We start from the raw sequence: 22,576 nt of genomic DNA, 5'->3' as shown, positions 1-22,576 counted from the left end.
CAGGTTTCCCCATGTCTCATTTCTTTATATTAATTCCTCAATTAATATGTCTCAATTTATTTATTTTAATTCCTTAATTAATTATGGCCCTGGCCAGCCTGTCCTCTGTGTGTATGAAGTGAGTGATAACACTAGATCTCAGGCCCCCAGGGGGAAGAACTAGGATGAAGGAATGGAGGTTAGAAGTGAGATTTCAGCTCCAAATAAGGACTTACTCTCTCTCAGTGAAACATTCCATTGCAGACAAAGTGGCACTTAGCAGGCCTGGACTATTTGCTGAATGAGTGGCTGCCTTGAGGCAGAGTGAGTTTCCCATCACTGGAGATATGCAAGTCAAAGCCGGAAGGCCTTAGGACTGTTTTAGAGGGGTTTGAACTACATGTCTTTTGAGTAGGAGAAGCACTGGACTGCTAACCCCAGGTTAGTGGTTCAAATCCACCAGTTGTTCCTCGGAAACCTTATACAGGGTTGCTATGGGTCAGAACAGACTCAACGGCACTTAACATCAACAACAACAATAGCAACAACACTGAGCAGCTTGGTGATCCAGACCCACCCACAGAAATGTAATCTGTACTGGGGTCCAGGGCCAATGGAGACTTCGCTATAAGTAACAGTGGATCCTGCTTTCAAGATTAATCACTGGAAGTACAGCCAGAAGGGATTCTAGACATCTAAACCTGTGATGTTAAAGTGTGAAATGGAGCCCACCTGCATCGGAATCACCCAGACTGCTGGTTAGACACTTAGGCTCAGGATCTGCTGTCTCTAGGAGCGGTGTCCTGGAATCTCAAGCATTTGTGCTCATGCATGCGCCTTATAGGAAGTTGAGGCTCACACAGTTATATGATTTGTTCAAGGTCATACAGCCAGTAGGCGGTGGAGCCAAGAGTGTGTCCAAATCATCACAAGCTTTAGCAACAAGTCAATGCTAGGTCTGGGGCTTCAGACTGCCCATGTTTCTTGGATCCTGGGGATGCACAGAGATGATCCCCATCACACAGCCAAAAGGGGCGTGTTCATACCAGGCAGCCTGGGGAAATATGGTGTGTGGATGGTGCTGACTTCCTCCCACCCTACTAAATGTTCTATGTGCTGAGGACTTGGTGTCCCTCTGACCCCTTCTCCTCCCCACTTTCTCCCCCAGGATGTGGATGCTGCTTACATGAACAAAGTGGAAATGGAAGCCAAGGTGGATAGCCTTAATGATGAGATCAACTTCCTAAAGACCATCTACGAGACGGTGAGGACCTCCAGGGTGTTAGACCCTCTGGCCTAGTCTGCATCTGGGCCAGTCTTTGTGTGTGGGTTTTTTAGGCAGTGTTTATCCTGCTTTTCCTGGGTACTGCAAATAAATAGTTAACATACTCAGTTGCTTGGTAGTGTAGTGGTTACGAATTGGGCTGCTAACCTCAAGGTCAAAATTTTGGAACTACCAGTTGTTCTGCAGGAGAAAGATGAGCCTTTCTGCTCCCGTAAAGATTTACAGCCTCAGAAACTCTGTACAGGGTTGCTATTGGGTCAAAACCAATTCGACAGCACTTAACAACAAAAACAACATGAGTCAGAACCAACTCTGTGGTGCATAACCACTATATATATATATAAATATATATATATATATACACACACACATATATATATGGAGCTCTGGTAGCATAGTGGTTACGAATCGAACTGTGAACCTTAAGGTCAGCAGTTTGAAACTACCAGCTGCTCCGCGGGAGAAAGATGAGGCTTTCTGCTCCCGTAAAGATTTACAGGCTCGGAAACCCTGTACAGGGTTGCTGTGAGTTGGAAACGACCCCACAGCACATAACAACAACAACAACAACAACAACAACTCAGTTGCTAACTGAAAGGTTGGAGCTCCAAGTCCACCCAGAGTCCCCTTGGACGAAAGTCCTGTTGATCCTACTTCTTTGTTTATCTATCACTTATTATAGGCAGTGTTGTTGTGGTGAAGTGCCACTGAGTTGATTCCAACTCTTAGTGACCCTCGATAGGGTTTCCCAGGGCAGTTGGTGGGTTTGAACTGCCAACGTTGTGGTTCGCAGTTCAGTACTGATCCTACAGTGCCATACCAGGAATCCATTAGAGATAGACATGATATATATATATGATATGATAAATATATGTATGAGGGGGCTTCAAAAGGTTCATGGAAAGTGAAATCTAAAGATAATGGAATTTTTCAATGAAATTTTTGAAGTTCCCTTCTAGATGCAAGTTATATATATAATTAAAGAGACTCTGGTGGCACTGTGGGCTACATATTGGGTTGCTAACTTCAAGGTTGACAGTTCATACTCACCAGCTGCCCCACAGGAGAAAGATGAGGCTGTCTATTCCTGTGAATATTTACAAATTTGGAAACCCTACATAGGGTCTCTATGAGTCAGAATCAACTCGATGGCAGTAGGCTTGGTTGATTAGCACAGTTACTTTCTTCTTATTATGAAAACAATAATGTAATTATTGCAAAAAGTCCAGATTATTAAGTAAAGCATAAAACTGAAAACATCACCAAGACCCAATTTTAATATTTTGGAGTCTACCTTTCCAGACAGCGTAGTGGTTACAAATCAGGTTGCTAATCTCACGGTCAGCAGTTCAAAACTACCAGCTGTTCTGTGGGAAAAAGATGAGGCTTTCTGTTCCCGTAAAGATTTACAACCTTGGAAACCCTGTACAGGGTCCTCGCTATGAGTCGGAACCGACTCGACAGCACTTAACAACACCAACAACCTTTCCAGACACTTCCTGTGCAAATGTACATATATAGGGAATCCTGGTGTGGTGCTGTAGGATAATGCACTGGACTGCAAGGTTGGTTTGAACCACAAGGTTAGTGGTCCAAACTTACCAGTTGCTCCTCGGAAACCCTTACATAGGGTTGTTATGAGTTGGAACTGATTTGATGGCACTTAACAGTAACAACCACATACACATATAGATATAAATATATACACACATATGTACATATGTGTATATATATTTATATGTCTATTCTAAGTTTTACTTATTTTGTTGTTGTTGAGAAAAATAATTGTATATTTAATAATAATAGAATCATATTTCCTTTGTGTGGCCATACTTCTCTGATAGTAAAGACAGCTGTATAGTCATTCTCAGAGGCTATAGAGTGACCCATTATAGGATGGGATATAACTGATTTCACCATCCCAACAATTGAGGGCACAGCCCACAGCATCCATAGCTGGTAGCCGTTGCTGCTAACCATGCTCTGTCACTTTCTTTATACCCTTGAAACCTACCTGATTCCTATCCACTCCTGTGTTTCTTCTCTTTTTCTTCTTTTTACCTTGAGTATGGGGAATCCCAGAGCTGGGGTGGGAGCCAGAGTGGATCATACTCCAGGTGCCAACATTTGTTTGGTCTCTATAGGAATTGGCAGAGCTGCAGGCCCAGATCTCAGACACATCTGTGGTGCTATCCATGGACAACAACCGCTCCCTGGACCTAGACGGCATTATAGCTGAAGTCAAGGCCCAGTACCAGGACATGGCCAACCGCAGCCGGGCTGAGGCTGAGGCTCAGTACCAGATGAAGGTGTGTGACCACTGGGTGTACCTTTCTCCTCCTGGCAGGGCCTTTTGGTGTCAGCATCCTCAATTTACCCTTGCCTTGTCTTAAGCCCTTTAGGGCCTGGGGCAGGCACCAATGGCTAAGACCATGGCGCTTTCAGGTGTCCTGAGAAGAAAAGGACGAGAGGCTAGGCCCCTGCTCTGATGGGAGGACAGGGCAAAGGAAATAACCATGGATGAATAATTATTATAGCCAACATTAGTCAATACTTACAGAGTACTAGGCCCTATTTTCAATGTTTCACCTGCAGTAGCTCATTTAATTCACAGAATAGCCCTGTTAGGTAGGTACTCCCATTTTACAGATGAAGAAACTGAGGCATAGAGAAACAAAGTAATTTGACTAACTCTGTACTACACAGCTAGTAGATGGAAAGTACAAACTAGTTGCTAGGTCCCTGGGCCACACAACTGGGAGGTTTTATTCCTTACACAGGCAGTGTGGAGGTGGACCCACTGAGGGGATGTGCAGGGAGCGCAGGAATGTTCCTGGTGGAGGGCAGCCTGAGGCAGGGTTACAAGTAGTGTAGAGTGCAGGGAGTCATGCCAACAAGGAGACCTGGGCTCAGGCCCTAGTTCTGACACTGATTTGCTGTTGTGTCCCTCTCTGGGCCCCACTCTCCTCATCTGTGAAATGGGTAGTACTGGGAAGGACATTGTTTAACAGGTGAGGATCTCAGACTTTCAGTGATTCTCCAGCCCTAGAGCATGATGGGAGTGGTAAGAGACCCAGGATCAGTGGGGATGGACCCTGGGATGCCTTCTCTGTACCTTCTGCCACCCCGCCTTCCCTCCTTCCCCCATCCCCATCCCAGTCTGACTTCCTGGAATTGGGTGAAGGTTGTTGAGGAGTATGAAGTCTCGCCCTGGAAATGTAAGCCTGGAGGGCTTGTCACTCAGAGGAATGAGTCTGTAACCATTGCTTCCCTTGCCATGGACTCTCCAGTTTGAGACCCTCCAGGCCCAGGCTGGGAAGCATGGGGATGATCTCCGGAACACCCGGAACGAGATTTCGGAGATGAACCGAGCCATCCAGAGACTGCAGGCTGAGACTGACAACATCAAGAACCAGGTGGGGTCATGCCTTCCTTTTGTTCTTCCCTGTTCCTTGGGACATGTGCAGGGCAGCCAGCCAAGGCCAAGCTCAAGACTGAGGGGCAGGAGGTTAGGGCTAAGGAGGGCAGGTTTGCCCCTCCCTGGGCCCTGGTTGGTGCAGCTTGAATGTCTCAGGCCCACTTGTGAAATCTTGACAAAGGGAGAGGACCATGCCTTGTGGCATGAGCAGAATGTTCCCAGCCTTTGTCCCATCTTGGGAAGAGGGGCATCCTGACTGAGCAGAGAGGCTGTAGGAGAGCCTCCGTGACTGGCCAGAAAAGTTACCAAGTTGGTGTTGTGCACTTTTCTGGCATGTAGCTCTGGGTATAAGACGCCATACTTGGGAGCTCATAGCGTGGGGGTAGAAGGGTAGAAGAAGTCCACCTCCGGGCTAGACTTCCCGCATTCCTTTCACTTCCTGTAGCTTGTATTTGCCAAACATGTTCTGCTCCAGGGCCTTTGCACTCGGTGCTCCTTTCATTCCACCTGGAATGTGGTTCTCCCAGCTCTTGACACGACTGCCCCTTCCTCTTCTCTGGACATGACTGGGGTGTAGGACAAAAAACCTCTTCTCAGGACTTCCTCAACCACCCAACCACTATCACCTGTCACTGTGTGAACATATCTGGCTTATGAATGAAGTTGTTGCTGCCCTGAGTGCAGAGACCCTGTCTGTCTAGCTTACTGCTCAGTGCCAGACTGAGGGCTGGGACACAGGTCCTGGATGAGAGACTAGCTGGAAGGACGTGCTTTGCTGGGGTGGGGGTGTTGATAAGGAAAAGTCCTCCACGTCCTGGCTGAACCCTGAGTGTGGTCCTGGCAGCTACACTTGAGCATGTTGGCACGTGCAGCAACTTCACAGAGCTGGGGGGCATGGATGTGGGTGATTTTTAGAACTGTCCTCCCCTGAGGGCCCTGAAGGCTTGTTTAGAGGAGGGCAGAGGCTGCCTCCTGGCACAGATGTAGGGCCATGACTCACCTGTGAAGCAGGCCAGCCTCCAGTCCGGGAAGGGAAAACTGAATAGTGAATGACAGCCTCCTAAACCCTGTGTGTCCGCAGCATTCGGTTTTCCTTCAACACAACGGGGCCGAGGTGGGACCTAGAATCAGGGTGTCTACCCCTGACCAACCAGGCACTGGGTCCTCAGCTGGGGCTGGCAGGGACATTTGGAAGCAGTGGGGATGGCTCTGTCCCAGGGGCTTTGGGAAGCAGAAGAGGTATCAAAGGACTCTGGGGTGGGATTGGGATGGAAGGGCAGAGAGGCAGAGCACATCCTGTGAGGGGAGGGTCTGAGAAAGAAGGAAGAGAGGCACTGGGTTAGAGGATGAGATTGGCAGCCTTTGGAGGCAAACAAGATGAGATCTCTGAACTAGACAGCTCCGGGCAGTAGGGGATGAACACAAAACAGAGGGAACACTGAGACTCAAGGCAGGTGCATGTCCATACGAGATCAGATTACCCCTGCCCAAGCTGGGGAGGCCCAGAGCTCCAGGCAGGTTCTCTTGGCTCCAAGCCCCACAGTTCTGACCCAGCTCCAAACTGATCTCTGCTTTGAAGATGGTTTTTATCTCTTGTCAGCTACCTGCATTGGAGACACAATTAAGACCCCGTGGCTTTGGTGTTCCTCTTGCAAAGGGCTGGGGGGTGGGGGTTGGCATTTGTAAATCACAATAAATATAATTTATGAAACATTTACTGTACACCAGCCACTGTGCTAAATATTCATGAACATATTAGCTCATTGAATCCTGCAGTATCCCTATGAGATTCAGCCTTTCGTTGTTAATAATTTGGAGAAGATTTTGCCTGAGAAGGGTTAAATGACACATCTGAGGTCACATCGATAGGAAGTGATTGAGCCAGAATTGGAATCCACTGAGCATCAAAATCCATGTTTTTAACCCTTGAGATTCCCTGATGTTTGGGATATAGGTTGGTGCCAGTGAAGTCATCTTAAGCAGGCTGCCTAGGTTCTTTCAGCAGGATGGGAAGCAAGAAAGCACTGGCTGGAGAGCCCTGCACCCTAGCTCACAGCTTCACAACTACCCACAGTGTGCTAAGTTGGAGGCCACCATCGCCGATGCTGAGGTGCATGGGGAACAGGTACTTAAAGATGCACGCAGCAAGCAGGAAGAGCTGGAAGCTGCCCTGCTACGAGCCAAGCAGGACATGGCACAGCAGCTGCGTGAGTACCAGGAGCTGATGAGTGTGAAGCTGGCCCTGGACATCGAGATCGCCACCTACCGCAAGCTGCTGGAGGGCGAGGAGAGCCGGTGAGGACAGGGAAGTCAGAATGGGACTCCTTCTGGGGCTCATTGGATCTGGGACATTTCCTGGATATTCCTCCTTCTGAAGGGCACTGGGAGTGAGAGGTACAGTAGGGTAGAGCTGATACTTGCTTCTTTGCCCTCAATGAAATGATCTTCTAGAAGTCCACGTGGTGTAAAACTTAGTGGAGAAGTTGAAGTAGTCACAGTCCCTTCTTGTGTATGGCCACTAGCAGGGCCATCATAATTGATCTTCAGAACACATCACTGATTCTCCAGGTGACAGAGAGGAGAACTGTGTGGTTCAGGTTATTAGTTAAGAATGCAGCCAAGGTCTGGTGATTTCTGGTCCCAACATCATCAGCTACACCAGGCTGTCTCTTACTCTAAGTGCTAAATCCTGTTACCGACTGAAGATGGTTGTTGTTGTTAAGTGCCGTCAAGTCAGTTCCAACCCATATCGACCCTGTATAGTGTTTCCGACCCTATAGAGTGACTGGTGAGCTTAAACTGCTGACCTTCAAACCAACTTTGCAGTCCAGTACATTAACCCACAGCGCCACACTAGGACTCCAAATCATGTTAGTGACTGAAGATGGTGGATGAGGTTAATTTCCTCCTCATTGTGAAATGTTTGCATATTCATCCAAAGTCAGAGAGGTGGTGGGGTAGGTTAGTCTCATAGGAAACTCTTTACTAAAGACATAGCACACACTTGGGGTCTTCATTTTCCCATCGATGATTCATTCAGTCAACAGACTATACTTTTGAGTTGCTCTTTAAAGGAAGGTTGGAGTTGGGGAAAATTTAGGATTTGGAGAGGGTGTGGGCAGAGGCTTGGAAGCAGAACTGTTAAGGTTTGTTTTGCTGGAACCCCACTTGGAGATAGATAACATGCCCTCAGGAAGCTTGAGGAACAGTTGAGGAGACAACACCTCCACATAGAAAGCACATCGAGATCAGTAACTTGGTATTTTACAAAGAACATTTTATTTTCTGAGTATCATTCCTGAGGAGTGGAGGAGAGAAGATGGAGGATGAGTTGCTGAGGGGAAGGAATTGGGGAACAAGGGAGCCCGGAGACTGGGTGCCTTTATGCTGGGAGGAAGGAATGAAGAAACCAAGCATCAGCAGCACTTAAAGTCCATGGCAGCAGGATGAGGGTGGAGGGATGAGAAGATCTCTGTCACGAGAGCTGAGCTAGGGCTCAGGACAGCTTGAGAGCCCACCCCTCCCTTGGGTACAGGGTGACTTCTCTGGATCTTTTTTCCTCATAGTTGTCAGAGTTAGAGAACTCTTACAATAGGGCCTAGTCCATCTTCTTCCTAAAGAGCAGCTGAGGGGACTGAAGCTCAGAGGGCAAATTACTTGGCAGCAAGCTGAGACATTCCTTTCCAAAGGCCTCAATTCTGTCTAGGTTGCTGGCCATCATTGGGCTTTTTTTTTTTTTTTTTTCATTTCCTGAGAGGAGACCCTCCCCTTTGCTCCTTTCGGGACATGGAACTGGATAACCTGCTCCCTTACCCAGAGGCAGATTGGAGGTTTGTGGAACTGAAGTTCCTACAATTTGAATAGCCTTCTTTAAGAATACACAGCTAACAAATATCAAATTAGGCACACAAATATTTAAAATTAGAAAAGAAGAGCAGATACAAATCACTCGAGCCTTGGACAATCAGGCTCCTACATTCTGAGATCTCTGTAAGCATTGCCCCAGGAACTCTTACAGATTTTTTGATAGCCACCTAGCTCCCTATCCCCATCTTAAACTACCAGCACTTCATGGGGCAATTTGGACAAAGGGTCTGGAAGCTTCCAGCTTATCCATACTTTCCCTTTGTCTTTGCTCAGTCTCTTTCCTGGGTTCTGGCCTGTTAAGATCATTCCCTTCATCCAAGTGAGCCCCCCACCCTGTAAAACACACTGGTCCCCAAGGCCAAAGGCTTGGTGATAGTGGGGCATGAGTCACAAAACAAACACACCCAGCTGTCTCAAATGGGCTTTTAATTTCCCCTGCAAGACCTGTTTCATTGCCACAGGCACCTGACTGGAGCTGCTTTCAGTCAGTCAACAGTTCACTTATTATTTCAACACATCTGAAATAATTACTATGTGCCCAGTTTCCTGCGAGCAGCTAGGGGAGATATGAGGAATCAATAAGCTACTGTCAACTTTGAAATTTTTATGATCTGGTTAGGGAAGGCAACCTTCTACATACATAATATTAATGACAATTACCATTTACCAAATCCTGTTTGCCGAGAGCTTTAGGCAAGTTATGTTTTTTAACCCTCACAGACAACCCTCTGAGGTTAGTACTGTATGTTGTTGTTGTTGTTAAGTGCTGTTGAGTCGATTCTGACCCATAGCGACCCTGTATAGGATTTCCAAGGAGCAGCTGGTGAGCTTGAACCACCGACCTTGCAGTTCAAACGACTTTGCAGTCTGATGCATTAGCCCACAGCGCTATTCCAGGACTGTATGTAGTTAAGCTCAATTTATAGGTGAGGCAGTGGAGGTTCTGAGATGTTGCCCATGGTCAAATAGCTGGTAGATAAAAGGACTGAAGTGCACCCTCCCTTCCTTCACCTCCTCCAGGCTTGTTTTGCAACAAGGTCAAGGGAGGGCGGGAAGTAGGGTACAGAGAGGAAAGAGTGCAGGTCCTACTTGGGGCATGGAAGGAGGGGACCAGGAGTGCTTCCTTCCTGAGAAGTGAGCTGCTCTCATGGGTTTCCCTTCTGCCCCCAGGTTGGCCAATGATGGAGTGGGAGCCGTGAACATCTGTAAGTCCTTGGTTGTGGTCCCTGGAAGCATGCATACCCGTGCTGTCTGTTGGAATCAGGCAGGCAGATTGGCTCAACAGACTTGCCTCGTAGGCAGTCCGTCCTAAACATCATCCCTGTCACCAGCTTTTGGCTGGCCCCCTGGAATTCATATCTAGTCTGGCTTAATCACCCAGGGAACCAGACGCAAGAGGGTGGGGTGGAGTGGGCCAGACCTGTGGAGCAGCCCCTACCGCTGCCAGAGGCTCCTTTTGGGTTGGCTGATGGAGGGAGGTGGGTGACAGGATGGTGAAGGTAGATGAGGGATGGGGTCCTTGATGGTGGACCTCACTGACAGCCCTCCTTCCTTTACTCCCAGCGGTGATGAATTCTACTGGAGGCGGTGGCCATGGGCTGACCTTTGGGGGAACCATGGGCAGCAATGCCCTGAGCTTCTCGAGCAGTGGGAGGCCGAGCACCCTGAACACCTTTTCCCTCAGGAGCACCCACAGGAGCATCCACAATTAATCACAAAGTATGGAGAGATCCGTGTTCCCATTCCTCCGTTGTCACAGTAGGCCTCCCCTCCTTGGTTCCAAGACTGACTATAAAAGTGATGTCAGAATCACTTGTAATAAAGCTGCCTCTTTCTGAGACCTGGATAGAAAGATGCTGTGTCTGGTGCCTGGTATGCTGGTCCATCGGGGAGGACAGGGGTACTAGACAGGGGAGGACTCTGCCTTGCTTAGGAGGCTAGGAGAGCACATTGGTGACATGGAAGCAGGGAGTGTGGCACTAAGAGACTGGGCTCTTACTCAGTGTGAGCCTTGATCTCCTTCCAGGACTGGGACCCATTCCAACACAGCTCTGGAGAAAGTCTAGAAATGCCACAGGGAAATACTGGCTCTAGCAGGAAGTGGGTTTCAGAGTCCTCTCTTGCTAAGGGGGTGGGGGGTGCTGTTTGGACTCAAGCCCTGCTTTGTGTCCTGTGCTGGCAAAGTACATTCTTTAGGTGGTGAGAAGACCACAAATATTCAGCTGCCCCAGGTCTGGGTTTCGGGTGGACAAGCCAATTCTGAGTCCAGCCTTCCCTATCCTTTCCTGGGGCTAGGTTGGCTAAAGCTCAGGGACAGGCCAGGTCTGGGGTCCCTGGATGGTGTGAGGTTGGCTCTCTAGAGGGAACTGTCTGGGATTCTGTAGGGACCTCCGCAGGGGAAGAGGTCTGGTGTGTATGGGAGCCGAAAGGATGTTCCAGAGTCTAGATTCCTGGTAGGGGACTGTGCACCTGGATTCTTGGGCTGAGAATCAGTTATTTCTGCCTAGAATAAGGTGCTGGGCTAATAGTATATCTCGGCTCTTTGGGGTTAGACTGCGTGTATCTGGGTCCCTGGGAGGGTGTCACCTGTGGGTTAAGTCTGTGTGTGATGGGGACATCCATGAGTCAGGGTCCCTAATGTGGGGCCCATGAGAGGGGGCGGGTTTGTGTCAGGGACTGTACTTGGGGATCTCCATCTCTGATGGGGACTAGTGGAGGGAAGGAGGTCTCTGGGTCTGGGATCCTCAGGGGATGGTGGTGATGTGTGTGGGTTGTTTTGTGGAGCTTGAGAGCACTGTTGAGGAACTTTGACATGGGGTTGGTATAGGGGATTTGAGAGCACTGTTGAGGAACTTTCATACGTTGAGTTTGGGGGTCAGGTGGAGGAAGTGGTCAGTGATATCCCAGCAGTGGTAAATGATGAGGTTCCCACCAGGTGTCAGGAGGTCAGTACCTTTCCCCTCCTGGTTGCAGGTGTGTCACCTTTGCCTTTCTCAGATGACTTCCAGTTCGTGTTCTGGCTCAGTGTATCTGGGTTTGGGGATGCTGCCTGCCAGAGTCCTAACAGCAGCCCCCACCCCCTATGCTTCAGGATGCCCATGTGCAGAAAAGGGGCAGGGCACTATGGAGACACCCTTCCTCCTCTGCTGAGAACAGAAAGTGGCTGGAATGGAGCATGTGTAGGACAAATTGGAGATTCCCAGAGCACATTACATGACCCATGAGATTTATTGAGAGCGAGGAAACTTAGCAGAAACCAGGAGGGTGAGGGAGGAGGATGTTCAAACCTCAGAGACTCTGGGGTCAATTTGTCCCTCTGATCTCCCAGAAGCAGCCCATGTCTGGATTGACCTTTAACCCAGAACTGCGAGTATAGGTACTTGGGGATGGAGGGAGAGCTGCCAGGTATGCGGGTGAGGAGCCCAGTCTCCCCTGGAAGAAATGAGAGGAAGCTGTGGGTAGACAGATGCAAGAAAATGCACTCAGCGTTTGGGAAGATCAGGCCTGCTGCTTCCCGAAGCCATTCGGGGACCCATGGCTGGAGGCAGGGACATCGTTCACTCGCGGAGGCCGTGTATTTACAAAGCCAGGAGTGTTATGCAAACCGCACGGAGCCACAGCTCTGTCCGCAAGGCGCGCACATCCCGGTGCTCACGGCCAGGTTCCCGCTGCAGGGGGCGTTGCAGACGCTGCCGATCACCGGCCGGGATCCCGACACAGTGAGGTCCCCGCAGACAACTCCGCCTCGGGAGCTGCTGACACCTGAGGGAGGAGGATATGGTTAGTTCCAGCGCGAAGTCATCCTGGCAGCCCTACCAATTATCCAAAGCCCGGCCCCTTGACCAAGCTCCTCCTCTCCAGTGGTTTCCCATGAACACCTCATGCCTGTGCCCTCCTTCCCGCAGTCTAACCCTTAACGGCCCTGATAAAGTGCTAGCCCAGCCCCTTTATTTCTAGGCAGAAATAACTGGTTAAGTCATTGTCCATATCCTTTTCACTGTCATCGAGTGGTTTCTGACTCACGGTGACCCTGTGAAGGATTTCGGAGGCTGGTGGACCTTTCAGTTAGCCGTCCAGTGCTTACAGCTACAGGCCAGCCTCTTGTTTTTGTAAATAAAGTTTTATTGGAACATAGCCACCCACATTCACTTAAGTATTGTTCTGGGCGGCTGTTTTCACTCAAGGAAAAGGCAGAGGTGAGGAGTTGAGACAGAGGCACATAGCCTGTAAACCGAATATTTACTATCCAGTTTTTGAGAAAATAGTTTGCCCCTCCCAGCCCCATCCCTCATCTCAGAAAACAGCAGTATAGATACTTACAGACATTGACAGCGGCGATGCCCTCACACAACCTTGTAGGGAGAGCAAAGAGTAATTAGTGAGGTGGGCCAAGTGGATGGAGTCCGGGGTTAATTTGCAAATTCTTTCCCCCTCCCGGAAAATTTTGATAAAAATGAAATGCAAATAATGTGCAAATGTGTTCCTGGGTCGTCAAACTCGGAATCACTGGGAGAGACTGCAAAGACACCCTGCCCATAGTATAGGGTTGGGCCCCACCTGTGTTCCTCGCCCTCCAGCAGGCGCCGGTAGGTGGCGATCTCGATGTCCAGGCCCAGTTTGGAGTTCATCACCTCCTGGTACTCCTTGAGCAGGCAGGCCATGTCCTGCTTGGCCTTCTGCAGGGCCTCTTCCAGCCCGGCCAGCTTGCAGCGGGCATCACTGAGGGCTGCCTCACCCTGCTGTTCAGACTGGGTCACTGCAGCCTCCAGCTTGGAATTCTGGGAGACAGGGAAGATTATTAAGGCTCCCTGTTCTAGCATCCACTGACCATTGACTGTCCTTACCCATTTGTTAAATCAGGGGCTGTAAATTAGTGTCCCCAGGGAATGTTGGTCCAGTGTCTTCAGTTTGGGGAGGTTAAAGATAAAAACCCAGATTCTCTTGAAAAATCAGGATCTGGCCACACTGGACCTATATTTCTGCAGGGCTTGGCCCACTTGGACCTGATTAGCCCTGTCCTTTAGATAGCTGTATGCTTTCCAGTTTGCCACTGTCACCCCACACACCAGTGCCTTAGGTACAGCCTGCTTCACTCATTTATTTACCTCTGGTGACATCTGACCACAAGCCAGAGAATAAAATGTCTTATCCTTAATCATACGGGAGTGGGTGACAGGACCCAGGCTTTCTGCTCTTCAGAGATGCTCCTTCTTCTGTCCCATTCTGCCAGTGGGACCAGGAAAATCTTTACCTCTCCACCCCTCCCATGTTTCTCCCTTCCACTCAGAGAGAATGGAGTCGGTTTTCCATGGAGGAGACTTGCCTAATGTTGGCTCCTTTTTTGTGCTCATAGGCAAGCAGAATCCTAAATCTAAAACACTTCTGCTACAGCTAGCCTTCTCCTCTCCCTGCACTGAGGGGCAGACTGGGTGGTACCTGACACTTGGCGTTCTCCACCTCCGCCGTTAGCCTCTGGACCATGCGGTTCAGTTCGTTGATCTCTTCTTTGGTGCGGCGCAGGGTCTCTCCGTGACGGATCACTGTGGCCTTCATCTCCTCGCACTGTGGAAAAACAGAGCTCGTAAGGTGCAGAATGGGATTCAGGACAGCATAGGTGATTGTGTAGGTTGTTCAGTGTTTGGCCCTTTCCATGCCAACCCAACCTGAAAGTTGTCTGCGTTTCTCTTACTATCACTAGAGAAGGATCCTCTACAGTTATCTTAGACATCAGAATCCCCACACAAAAGAAGACTTTTCTACTACTATATGCCTTGCATCCTTCCACTGCCATGTCTGGGAAACAAGTATCCCTGAGTCACTCACCTTGCTGCGGTACCAGGACTCAGCCTCAGCCCGGCTGCGGCTGGCGATGTCGTCATACTGAGCCTTGATCTCGGCGATGACGCAATCCATGTTCAGATCTCTGCTGTTGTCCATCTTCACCACAACCGAGGTGTCTGAGATGTGGGAGTGGAGAACGCGGATCTCCTGTGGGGGTGGGGTGATGGTGAGAGCCCACCTTCTTACAGAGCCCTCCCCTGACCCCTTCCCCTGCTTCCTCAGAAAACCCCACCTCCACATTCCAGTCCTGCACCTCAACCCTGGAATCTCTCAATATTCCTCAGACCTGCAGTCTGAGAAAAGGAGGTAGACAGAGCCATGTCTGAGGTCCACAGCCTGATTTCAGATAAGGTCTCCTGCCTTAATCCTCTAGGCCTAGGACCAGAGCTCACCGCTTTACAGTAATTGCCACCATAGAAGTAAGTCATGGAGACCAGCTTGTCTGGGACACAACATAGTAGATGAGACGTCAAATTCACTTATTCTTTACCTATCTACAGTAAACCTACTTCTCACCATTTGGATTTTGTTTAAAGCCCCAGGGTAACTCTGCTTTGGCCAGGGGCTGCCTGCCTCCACTCCCAGGTGCTTAGCAGCCAGAATGGTGACAACTCCTGTCAAATGTCTAACATCCTCCTTATTGCCCTGTTACCCCATGGCCCCGTACCTCCTCATACAGTCGCCGCAGGAAGTCAATCTCCTGGGTCAGGGCCTCCGCATTGGCCTCCAGGTCGGACTTGCGGAGGTAGGCACAGTCCACATCCTAAAGGGGAGAAGGCGGCATAGGGATTTTGTTGAGGAAACAGAACAGATCTCTCATTTTCTTCCCACCAGCAAGGGACATCCATCAGACTGAGAGGATTCCCTGAAACCCTTCATGGGCTGGCAAAGTGCTTCAGTAAGTTAGTGGGGTCAGAAGCAGGTGTGAGTAAGGGATGGGGAACCCACGGTCCCCAGGTACTTCCTCTGATACCCACTGGGATGAATCTTCCAGAATCCGCATCTTATACCATCATTGAGACTTAGGAACTAGTGTAAAATGGGTCAATTTTAATGATGTCTCCCTAGTCCTGGTCCTGAAATCTCATGGACAGAATTCTGGATTTGTGGTCAGAAGTGGATCCAGGGTTAAGCCAGTATAGTATGTCTCAGGATAAGACCTCTCAAACTCTCTGTCTTTCTTCACAATAATCTCTGCTTCTTCATACAAAGGTGGTTGGAGGGTCTGGTAAGAGACCATGAGATGGTGCTTTGTAAATAGACAGGATGAAGAAGTTAGGAATAACAGTTTCTGTTCATATTAGCATTTCTTAGCTGTCACTAACCTGATTATGTAGTCATTCCTGCCATTCATGTGCTCTTTCATTGCAAATGTTTATTGTTGTTGTTGTTGGTAGGTGCCATCAAGTCAGTACCGACTCATAGCAACCATATGTACAACAGAACAAAACACTGCCCAGTCCTGTGCCAACCTCACAATCATTGCTATACCTGAGCCCACTGCTGCTGCCACTGGGCCAATCCATTTCATTGGAGGTCTTCTTCTTTTTTTCTGACCCTCCATTTTACCAAACATTATATCCATCTCCAGGGACATGTCTCTTCTGATAATGTGTCCAAGGCTGGCCAATCTAGCGTCCAAGGAGCACTCTTGCTGCACTTCTTCCAACACAGATCTGTTTGTTCTTTTGGCAGTCCATGGTGCATTCAATATTCTCTTCCAACACCATAACTCAAATGTATCAATTCTTCTACAGTCTTCCTTATTCACTGTCCAGCTTTCACATGCGTATGAGGTCACTGAAAATACCATGGCTTGGGTCAGGCACACCTTAATCCTCAAACTGACATCTTTGCTCTTCAACACTTTAAAGAGGTCTTGTGCAGCAGATTTGCCTAATGCAATATGTCGTTTGATTTCTTGACTGCTGCTTCCATGAGTGTTAATAGTTGATCAATGCAAAATGAAGTCTTTGACAACTTCAGTCTTTTCTCCACTTCTTTGGATCTTGATTATTGGTGAGGATTTTTGTCTTCTTTATATTAAGATGCAACCCATACCAAAGGCTGTGTTCTTTGATCTTCATCAGTAAGTATTTTAAGTCCTCTTGACTTTCAGCAAGCAAGGTTGTATCATTTGCATATTGCGGGTTGTTAATGAGTCTTCCTCCAATCCAGCTGCCATGTTCTTCTTCATATAATCCAGATTCTCGTATTATTTGCTCAGCATACAGATGGAATAAGTATGGTGAAAGAATACAATCCTGGTTCACACCTTTCCTAATTTTGAACCATTCAGTTCTGTTGTTCTGTTAGAAAAACTGCCTCTTGGTCTATGTACAGGTTCCTCATGAGCACAATTAAGTGTTCTGGAATACTAATACTTCACAACGTTGTCCATAGCTTGTCATGATCCACACAATCGAATGCCTTTATGTAGTCAGTAAAGCACAGGTAAACATCTTTTTGGTATTCTCTGCTTTCAGCCAAGATCCATCTAACATCAGCAATGATATCCCTTGTTCCATGTCCTCTTCTGAATCTGGTTTGAACCTCTGGAAGTTCTCTGTCAATATATGCTTGCAGCTGTTCTTGTACTATCTTTAGTGAAATTTACTTGCATGAGCTATCAATGATATTGCCTGTCTTTGGAATGGGCACAAATATGGATCTCTTCCAATCAGTCGGCCAGATAGTTATTGAGTGTCCACTTTATGCGAGGCACAGGGCAGAAGGAGATGGGAAGTGAGTGGCCAGATGGGAATAAGCTCAGGCAGGGGAAGACTTGCAGACAGTGTGTGCTGATGTCTGGGCTACCTAAGGAACACTGGAGCATTTGGAAAAAGGAATAAAGGAGGGTAAGCTGTGTGACTCTGGGGGAGTCACTCAGCCTCTGTGAATCACAGGAGAGAGCCTCTTGTCTCTTCTCTCGGTTCTGTCTTGTGGGATGAGTAGTCTGGGGTCACTCACCTTCTTTAGGGCCACAAATTCATTCTCAGCGGTGGCCCTTAGTGCCACTTCCTCTTCATACCTGGGGGGAAAGGGGACAAGGCTCAGTGGATAGAATGTCAAGAGGCTGGAATTTGGGGGGAAAAAGAGAAAGAAGGCCTAGACAAATGGATTCCAGGACTTGAGTCTTTTGGAGGTGGTTACAGAATCAAAAAGTGTTTGCCCAAAGAGGGCCTTTCCAACATCTCTTTCGTCTGGACACTCAAATCATGACTCAATCCATGTTAACCGAGGTTCTTCCTGTTTCAGAATTCTTATTCCTAATGTGGGTCACATGGTACCTTGCATATTTATTGAAAACTCCTCTTTGCTTCTGGATTATAAATCCCAGGGGTGGGACAGGTGTCCTCCCTTGGCTCTGGTAGCCCTCCTCTTTCTTTGCCTCCTTACTTTGTTCCCCCACTTCTCCACCTCAGGCACAGGGTACATCCTCAATAAATGTTTGATGAATTAGTGAAATAAACACATCCCCCTTCTTTTCTCCAAACCCTACTCCTTGTCCCTGAGGCCCGATGCCAAAGCAGAACCGCTGTCTGCTGTACTCACTTTTTCTTGTAGCCCTCCAGCACCTCCTGCACATGGTTGAGCTCTGAGGCCAGTCTTCCACTGTCGGCCTCCACACACTCAGCCTCCCGCCTCAGCGTCTCTATGTAACCATCAAACAGGGGTTCCAGGTTGCTCTCGCAGCACTTGCGGTTCTGGTAGAACTGCCACTTGGTCTCCAGCAGTTTGTTCTGCTGCTCCAGGAAGCGCACCTGTTGAGGAAATGGAACAAAAATGGTGGGAGGAGCCAAAATCCTGTCTTTCTTAGACAGCAGGCAGATATAAGACAAAACCTGCAGTGAGATGTGCAGAGCAAGGGTGAAGCCATGCTTCTGATAGGTTCTTCTGTCCTGAGGATATGCCAGGAGAAACTTATCCCATGACTACTTGTTCAGGCCCAAGTGAGAGTCTGTCTAGGTGCCCTATGGATGGGAGTGAGTGACAAATTGAAGGGCAAAAAGGTTGTAGTTGGGTTAGGAGAATAAGTAAGAGTTGGGGCAGTACAATCAGGGAGGCTTCCTGGAGGAAAGCAAGGGAGAGCAGGGAGGGCCAGAGCAGGGTGAAGTCTTCTACTATGGAAGTAGGGTCTGTGGCCTATTGACTTATATCCAGGCTTTGATGAGCAGGTGACTGGTTGATCGGAGGACAGCTTTCACCATGCAGGATGGAAGCATATAGTTTCAGGTGGCTCAAACTCACATATGCAATTGAGAGGTTGGCACTCGTATGTTTCTGGAGGCCAGGCAGGTATACTGTGAATGGGTGAAGGTCTTGGAAAAGAGAGAGGGTAAGGGCTCTGGGGGAAGTGAGACATGCAAGAACATCATTCACATAGAGAGACAGCCATGGTAACAATGGCCGGCATTGACCAGAAAGGATGTTGAGGAGACTGGGGCTTGTTGGAGTTGAGATGTTACCCTGCCTTTTAGCCATGGCCATTTCATCTGACTCCATGAGTGTGGCTGTTCCTTCCAGAAATAGGGATCTGGGTCAGTTGATGTTTTATGTAATAATTTTAGATATCTTAGTTGACAGGATTTGAACTGAGATAGGGGTCTCTGCCCCCATCTCACCTTTCAAAGCCATGGCCACATCACATACTGCCCAACACATTCCTTTTGGAAGATAAATCCTGAAGAGAACATTTGGACACTGTCCAGCATCACACAGCAAAGTAGGAGTTAGGCATAGAGCCTAGGCCTCCTCCCCTGTCCCTGAGTCAGAACCTTTTCCATACTCCCTCCTTGGGCATCTTTCTTGGGGGTGAGTTTCAATATACCCCAGCACAGTGCAGTCTGAGGTGGACCAGCCTCACACTTTGGACCCTTTGGCCTTAAGGGCCTGGAGAGCAGGAGACTGAGTTAGGGATCCTACTGTGTCTCCCTGACTCTTTGGGCCATTCTCTTCTCTGAACTCTCAAAGGACTGCCCTGGTACAGTGTTCACCAAATATCAGCAACCCTCACAAACTGACTTCAGGATTTTTGCTATCTTCTTATACTATTTGTTGTTGTTGTGGTTGTTGAGTGCCATCAAGTCTGTTCTGACTCACAGTGACCCTATATAGAGTTTCTGAGACTGTAAATCTTTGAGGAGCAGTTAGTGGGCTCCAACCACTGATCTTGTGGTTTACAGTTCGGGGCTTATGTTATAGCACCGTGCTCCCTCTTATACTAATTTACTCAATATTTATTTATGGTGGTGATGGTGGTGTGCCGTGGAGTCGGTTCCCACTCACAGCAACCTTGTATAGGGTTTCTGAGACTGTAAATCTTTACAGGAGCAGAAAGTCTCATCTTTCTCATGCAGAACTGCTGGTAGTTTCGAACTGCTGATCTTGAGGTTAGCAGCCTGACTTATAACCACTAGGGTACCAGAGCTCCTAATACTTATTTATAAGTGGGTTCATTTAACATTTACAGTCTTATAAAGGGGACTATTCATATTACCACCCTAGATACAAAATCATATAAAATAAAATAATAAAATATTATATTCTAGTTGAAACTTGCCCCAGACATCTCAGAACCTCAGTTCTGATCTTTTTGTTAAAATCGGGAGAATACCAAGTATTACAGAGATGTTAAAAGATTTAATAAGAGTTTCTCCTTGACCTAATCTTAAGTATTGGAATGGATATAAAAGATGAATTTTTTCATCTGGTGTTTCAAAGTTATTTAATACTTCACATCCGTGCCAATGAAAATGATCCCACAAAACATCAGCCGTCCTCAATTCCCACTACAGCTGGCCTGGTAATTCCAAGATCCCTCCAGTTTCAGGAAGGGTGTGAACAAGGGCACCCACCTTGTCAATGAAGGCAGCAAACCTGCTGTTGAGACACTTGATCTGCTCCTTCTCTTCATGCTTTACACCCTGAGCATTGGGGTCGATCTCCAGGTTGAGGGGTGCGAGCAGGCTCTCATTGACAGATACGGTGGTGATGCATGGGGGGCTGGGCCCGCACACGCCGCCAGAGCGGTAGCCGAAGCTGCGTCCGCAGGAGCCAGAGCGGAAGCCCCCGCAGGTGCTGCGGCTGCCGAAGCCACCGGTGAGGCCGCGGTAGCAGGAGATGCCACGGTAGGGGGCGGCGGTGATGCAGCAGCGGCCAGGCCGGGGCCCACAGGCCGAAACGCTGCTGAAGGCGCGGACCCCGCAGGAAGCGCCGAAGCTGGAGAAGCAGGTCATAGTGCAGTGGCGATGGGAGCGCGGGGTTGTACGGCGTCGGAAGAGAAGGTCGGATGGAGCCCAGGGCCTTAACTGCACCTTATATCTCCCGGCTGGAGGGAGCACGCGGCCCGCGGGTTTACGAGCTTGGAGGGCCCGGCCCTCTCGCCTCGCGGAGAATCAAAGCGGACCGGGCCGCCCGGCTGTCCCCATAAAACGGCGTTGGCCTTCCGCCTGCGCTTTATGGGGAGGGGAAGCGCCCGGTCAGCTGTAAGCGCCCTGGGGGGCGGGACCCTCAGGTCCCTGTGACAGGACTCTGTCCGGGTAGCCCGGGAAGGGTGGGTCATTGGCTCTGTCTGGACAGGGCAGCTGGGCAAGAAGCCTTGGCCTTCATTATCTGTGCAGGAGGGGAGTGTGTGTGTGTGTGTCTGCGTTTGTGTTGAGGATGGCCCTCTAAAGTTAGTTCCACAGGTTAGTGTTATGACCTTGGGCAGGTGAATAAGTTTTCTGAGTCTCAGTTTCCTCGTCTGCAGAATAGGGTTAATAATAGTACCCATTTAAGAATTCGTTGTGAGGATGTAATGAGTTAATGGACTGGAAAGCATTTAGGCCCTTTACCTGGCACTTAATAAGAGCTTGATGGTATTTATTTGTTTGGTTTATTTATTCTACTATTATTAATTTCCCATCCATCTTGCCACCCTTCAGGCAAAAACTTTCCCTCCCTTTTCTTTCTCAGGATTTAGGGCAGTCTGTCTCTGCTAGTAAGTCTCCTCCCTATCCCCCAACTATTTCCTCAGCTCAGCATGGGGTAGGGGTGGGGGTGGTGTGGTGTGGTGGAGACGGGGACAGAAGGAGGAGGAGGCACGATGTGCCCAGGAGGGATGCCATGTATTATTTCTTCTCACTCCCAGGACAGCCTTCTGAGATGGGTCTATTTGTGTCCATTTCCCAGATTAGGAAAGTGGTCTAGCAGTGTGTTTGAGGTCACGCACCAATGGAGGGATAGAGTGAGATTCTAAGAAGCGGCTTCTCAGCCCTCCTCTACAGTGGGCGGAGCTCCCAGTGTCTGCATTTTGGGGACTGAGTGACGGCAGGAGCACAAATTTCTGGGCTCTGAACTTTTGGAGAAATTGGTCAGATCCAAAGCCTTCCCCTCGATTGGGCTTTGGCCATAGCCACTAGTTCTAGAGGGCCTCAACCCATCCTAAAGGTTAATTATATGTCCGATTATCAGCAAGGAAATCCAGAGTGTGCACTCAGCAGCCAGCATTAAAGAGAAGCATGCAAATCACCCTTAGCTTCCTTTGCTTTTAAATGTGCTTTATTATTCTGCAAATGCCAATTAAGTTCTGGAATTCCAGAGAGCTACAGAGCCAGTCTTGGCTCTGGTACCTTATTTTCAGGGAGTACATCCTTTCCAGACACTCTTGGACCTGAATCCTTTTGCTCCATCCTAGATCTGTTTTGTAGCAGTTGAAGCTCAACCAGAGTTCTACCCTTTATAGAAACTGGAGCCCAACTCTACAGTGTCCTTCAGCTGGAATCAACCATGGTGACAAATGCTTGGCTTCAGCATTGTGTGCTTTTACTTCATTTTTTCTCCTTGGAATAATAGAACTGGAGAAATCTTCCCTCAGCATCTTCCCCACAAAAGGAAATGGACTTAACCATGAAGCAAACACGATTTAAATGAGACTTTGGGAGGCACTTACATTGGACCTCTTTCTGGGGATTATGGGCAAATGGAGAGAACTTTATGTGCTGTCACCAATGAGAAGGTTAATAACCAGCCTTTCTTTCTCTACACTGATAATTCAAAATCCAGAGAGATGGGAGAGAAGTCTGCTAAGACTACAACCTGAAAGGGATGAAATCAAAAGATTTACCTCTAGGCCACCAAATCCACTGCCATGGAGTTGATTCCACCTCTTAGTGACCCGATAAGACAGAGTAGAACTGCTCCTT

At 48.5% G+C, this 22,576-nt stretch overlaps 2 protein-coding genes across 2 annotated transcripts in view; one reads left to right on the top strand and one right to left on the bottom strand.

The window, feature by feature from the left end:
• KRT7 (keratin 7) overlaps positions 1-22,576 on the top strand; it is a 153,416-nt gene that overhangs the window by 6,693 nt on the left and 124,147 nt on the right. Inside the window, exons 4-8 of the mRNA XM_006870131.1 lie at positions 1,148-1,243; positions 3,409-3,573; positions 4,555-4,680; positions 6,757-6,977; positions 9,720-9,754. Of these exons, the coding sequence (XP_006870193.1) occupies positions 1,148-1,243; positions 3,409-3,573; positions 4,555-4,680; positions 6,757-6,977; positions 9,720-9,754 (643 nt within the window). The remainder of the gene's footprint in view (positions 1-1,147; positions 1,244-3,408; positions 3,574-4,554; positions 4,681-6,756; positions 6,978-9,719; positions 9,755-22,576) is intronic.
• LOC102813849 (keratin, type II microfibrillar, component 7C-like) lies at positions 12,145-20,629 on the bottom strand. The gene is made up of 9 exons (XM_006870110.1): positions 20,249-20,629; positions 17,946-18,154; positions 17,361-17,421; positions 15,058-15,153; positions 14,373-14,537; positions 13,986-14,111; positions 13,107-13,327; positions 12,870-12,901; positions 12,145-12,311 (listed from the first exon to the last, which is right to left on the bottom strand). The coding sequence occupies exons 1-9, from the start codon at positions 20,627-20,629 to the stop codon at positions 12,145-12,147; spliced, it is 1,458 nt and encodes a 485-aa protein (XP_006870172.1).

Source organism: Chrysochloris asiatica, unplaced genomic scaffold, assembly GCF_000296735.1.
Source record: "Chrysochloris asiatica unplaced genomic scaffold, ChrAsi1.0 scaffold00138, whole genome shotgun sequence".
In the NCBI taxonomy this organism is placed as follows: domain Eukaryota; kingdom Metazoa; phylum Chordata; class Mammalia; order Afrosoricida; family Chrysochloridae; genus Chrysochloris; species Chrysochloris asiatica.
Note: the sequence above shows the minus strand (reverse complement) of the source record. Positions and strands in the feature narration are given on the sequence as shown.

What these genes read in the sequence shown, in the direction of transcription:
- LOC102813849 (XM_006870110.1), bottom strand. Translation starts at nt 20,629, where the DNA reads ATGACCTGCTTCTCCAGCTTCGGCGCTTCCTGCGGGGTCCGCGCCTTC. An exon ending in TGCGGCGACTGTATGAGGAG is followed by an intron (nt 14,538 to 15,057) that starts GTACGGGGCCAT and finishes CCACCCCCACAG; the next exon opens with GAGATCCGCGTTCTCCACTC. An exon ending in CTGGAGGGCGAGGAACACAG is followed by an intron (nt 12,902 to 13,106) that starts GTGGGGCCCAAC and finishes TCTCCCTACAAG; the next exon opens with GTTGTGTGAGGGCATCGCCG.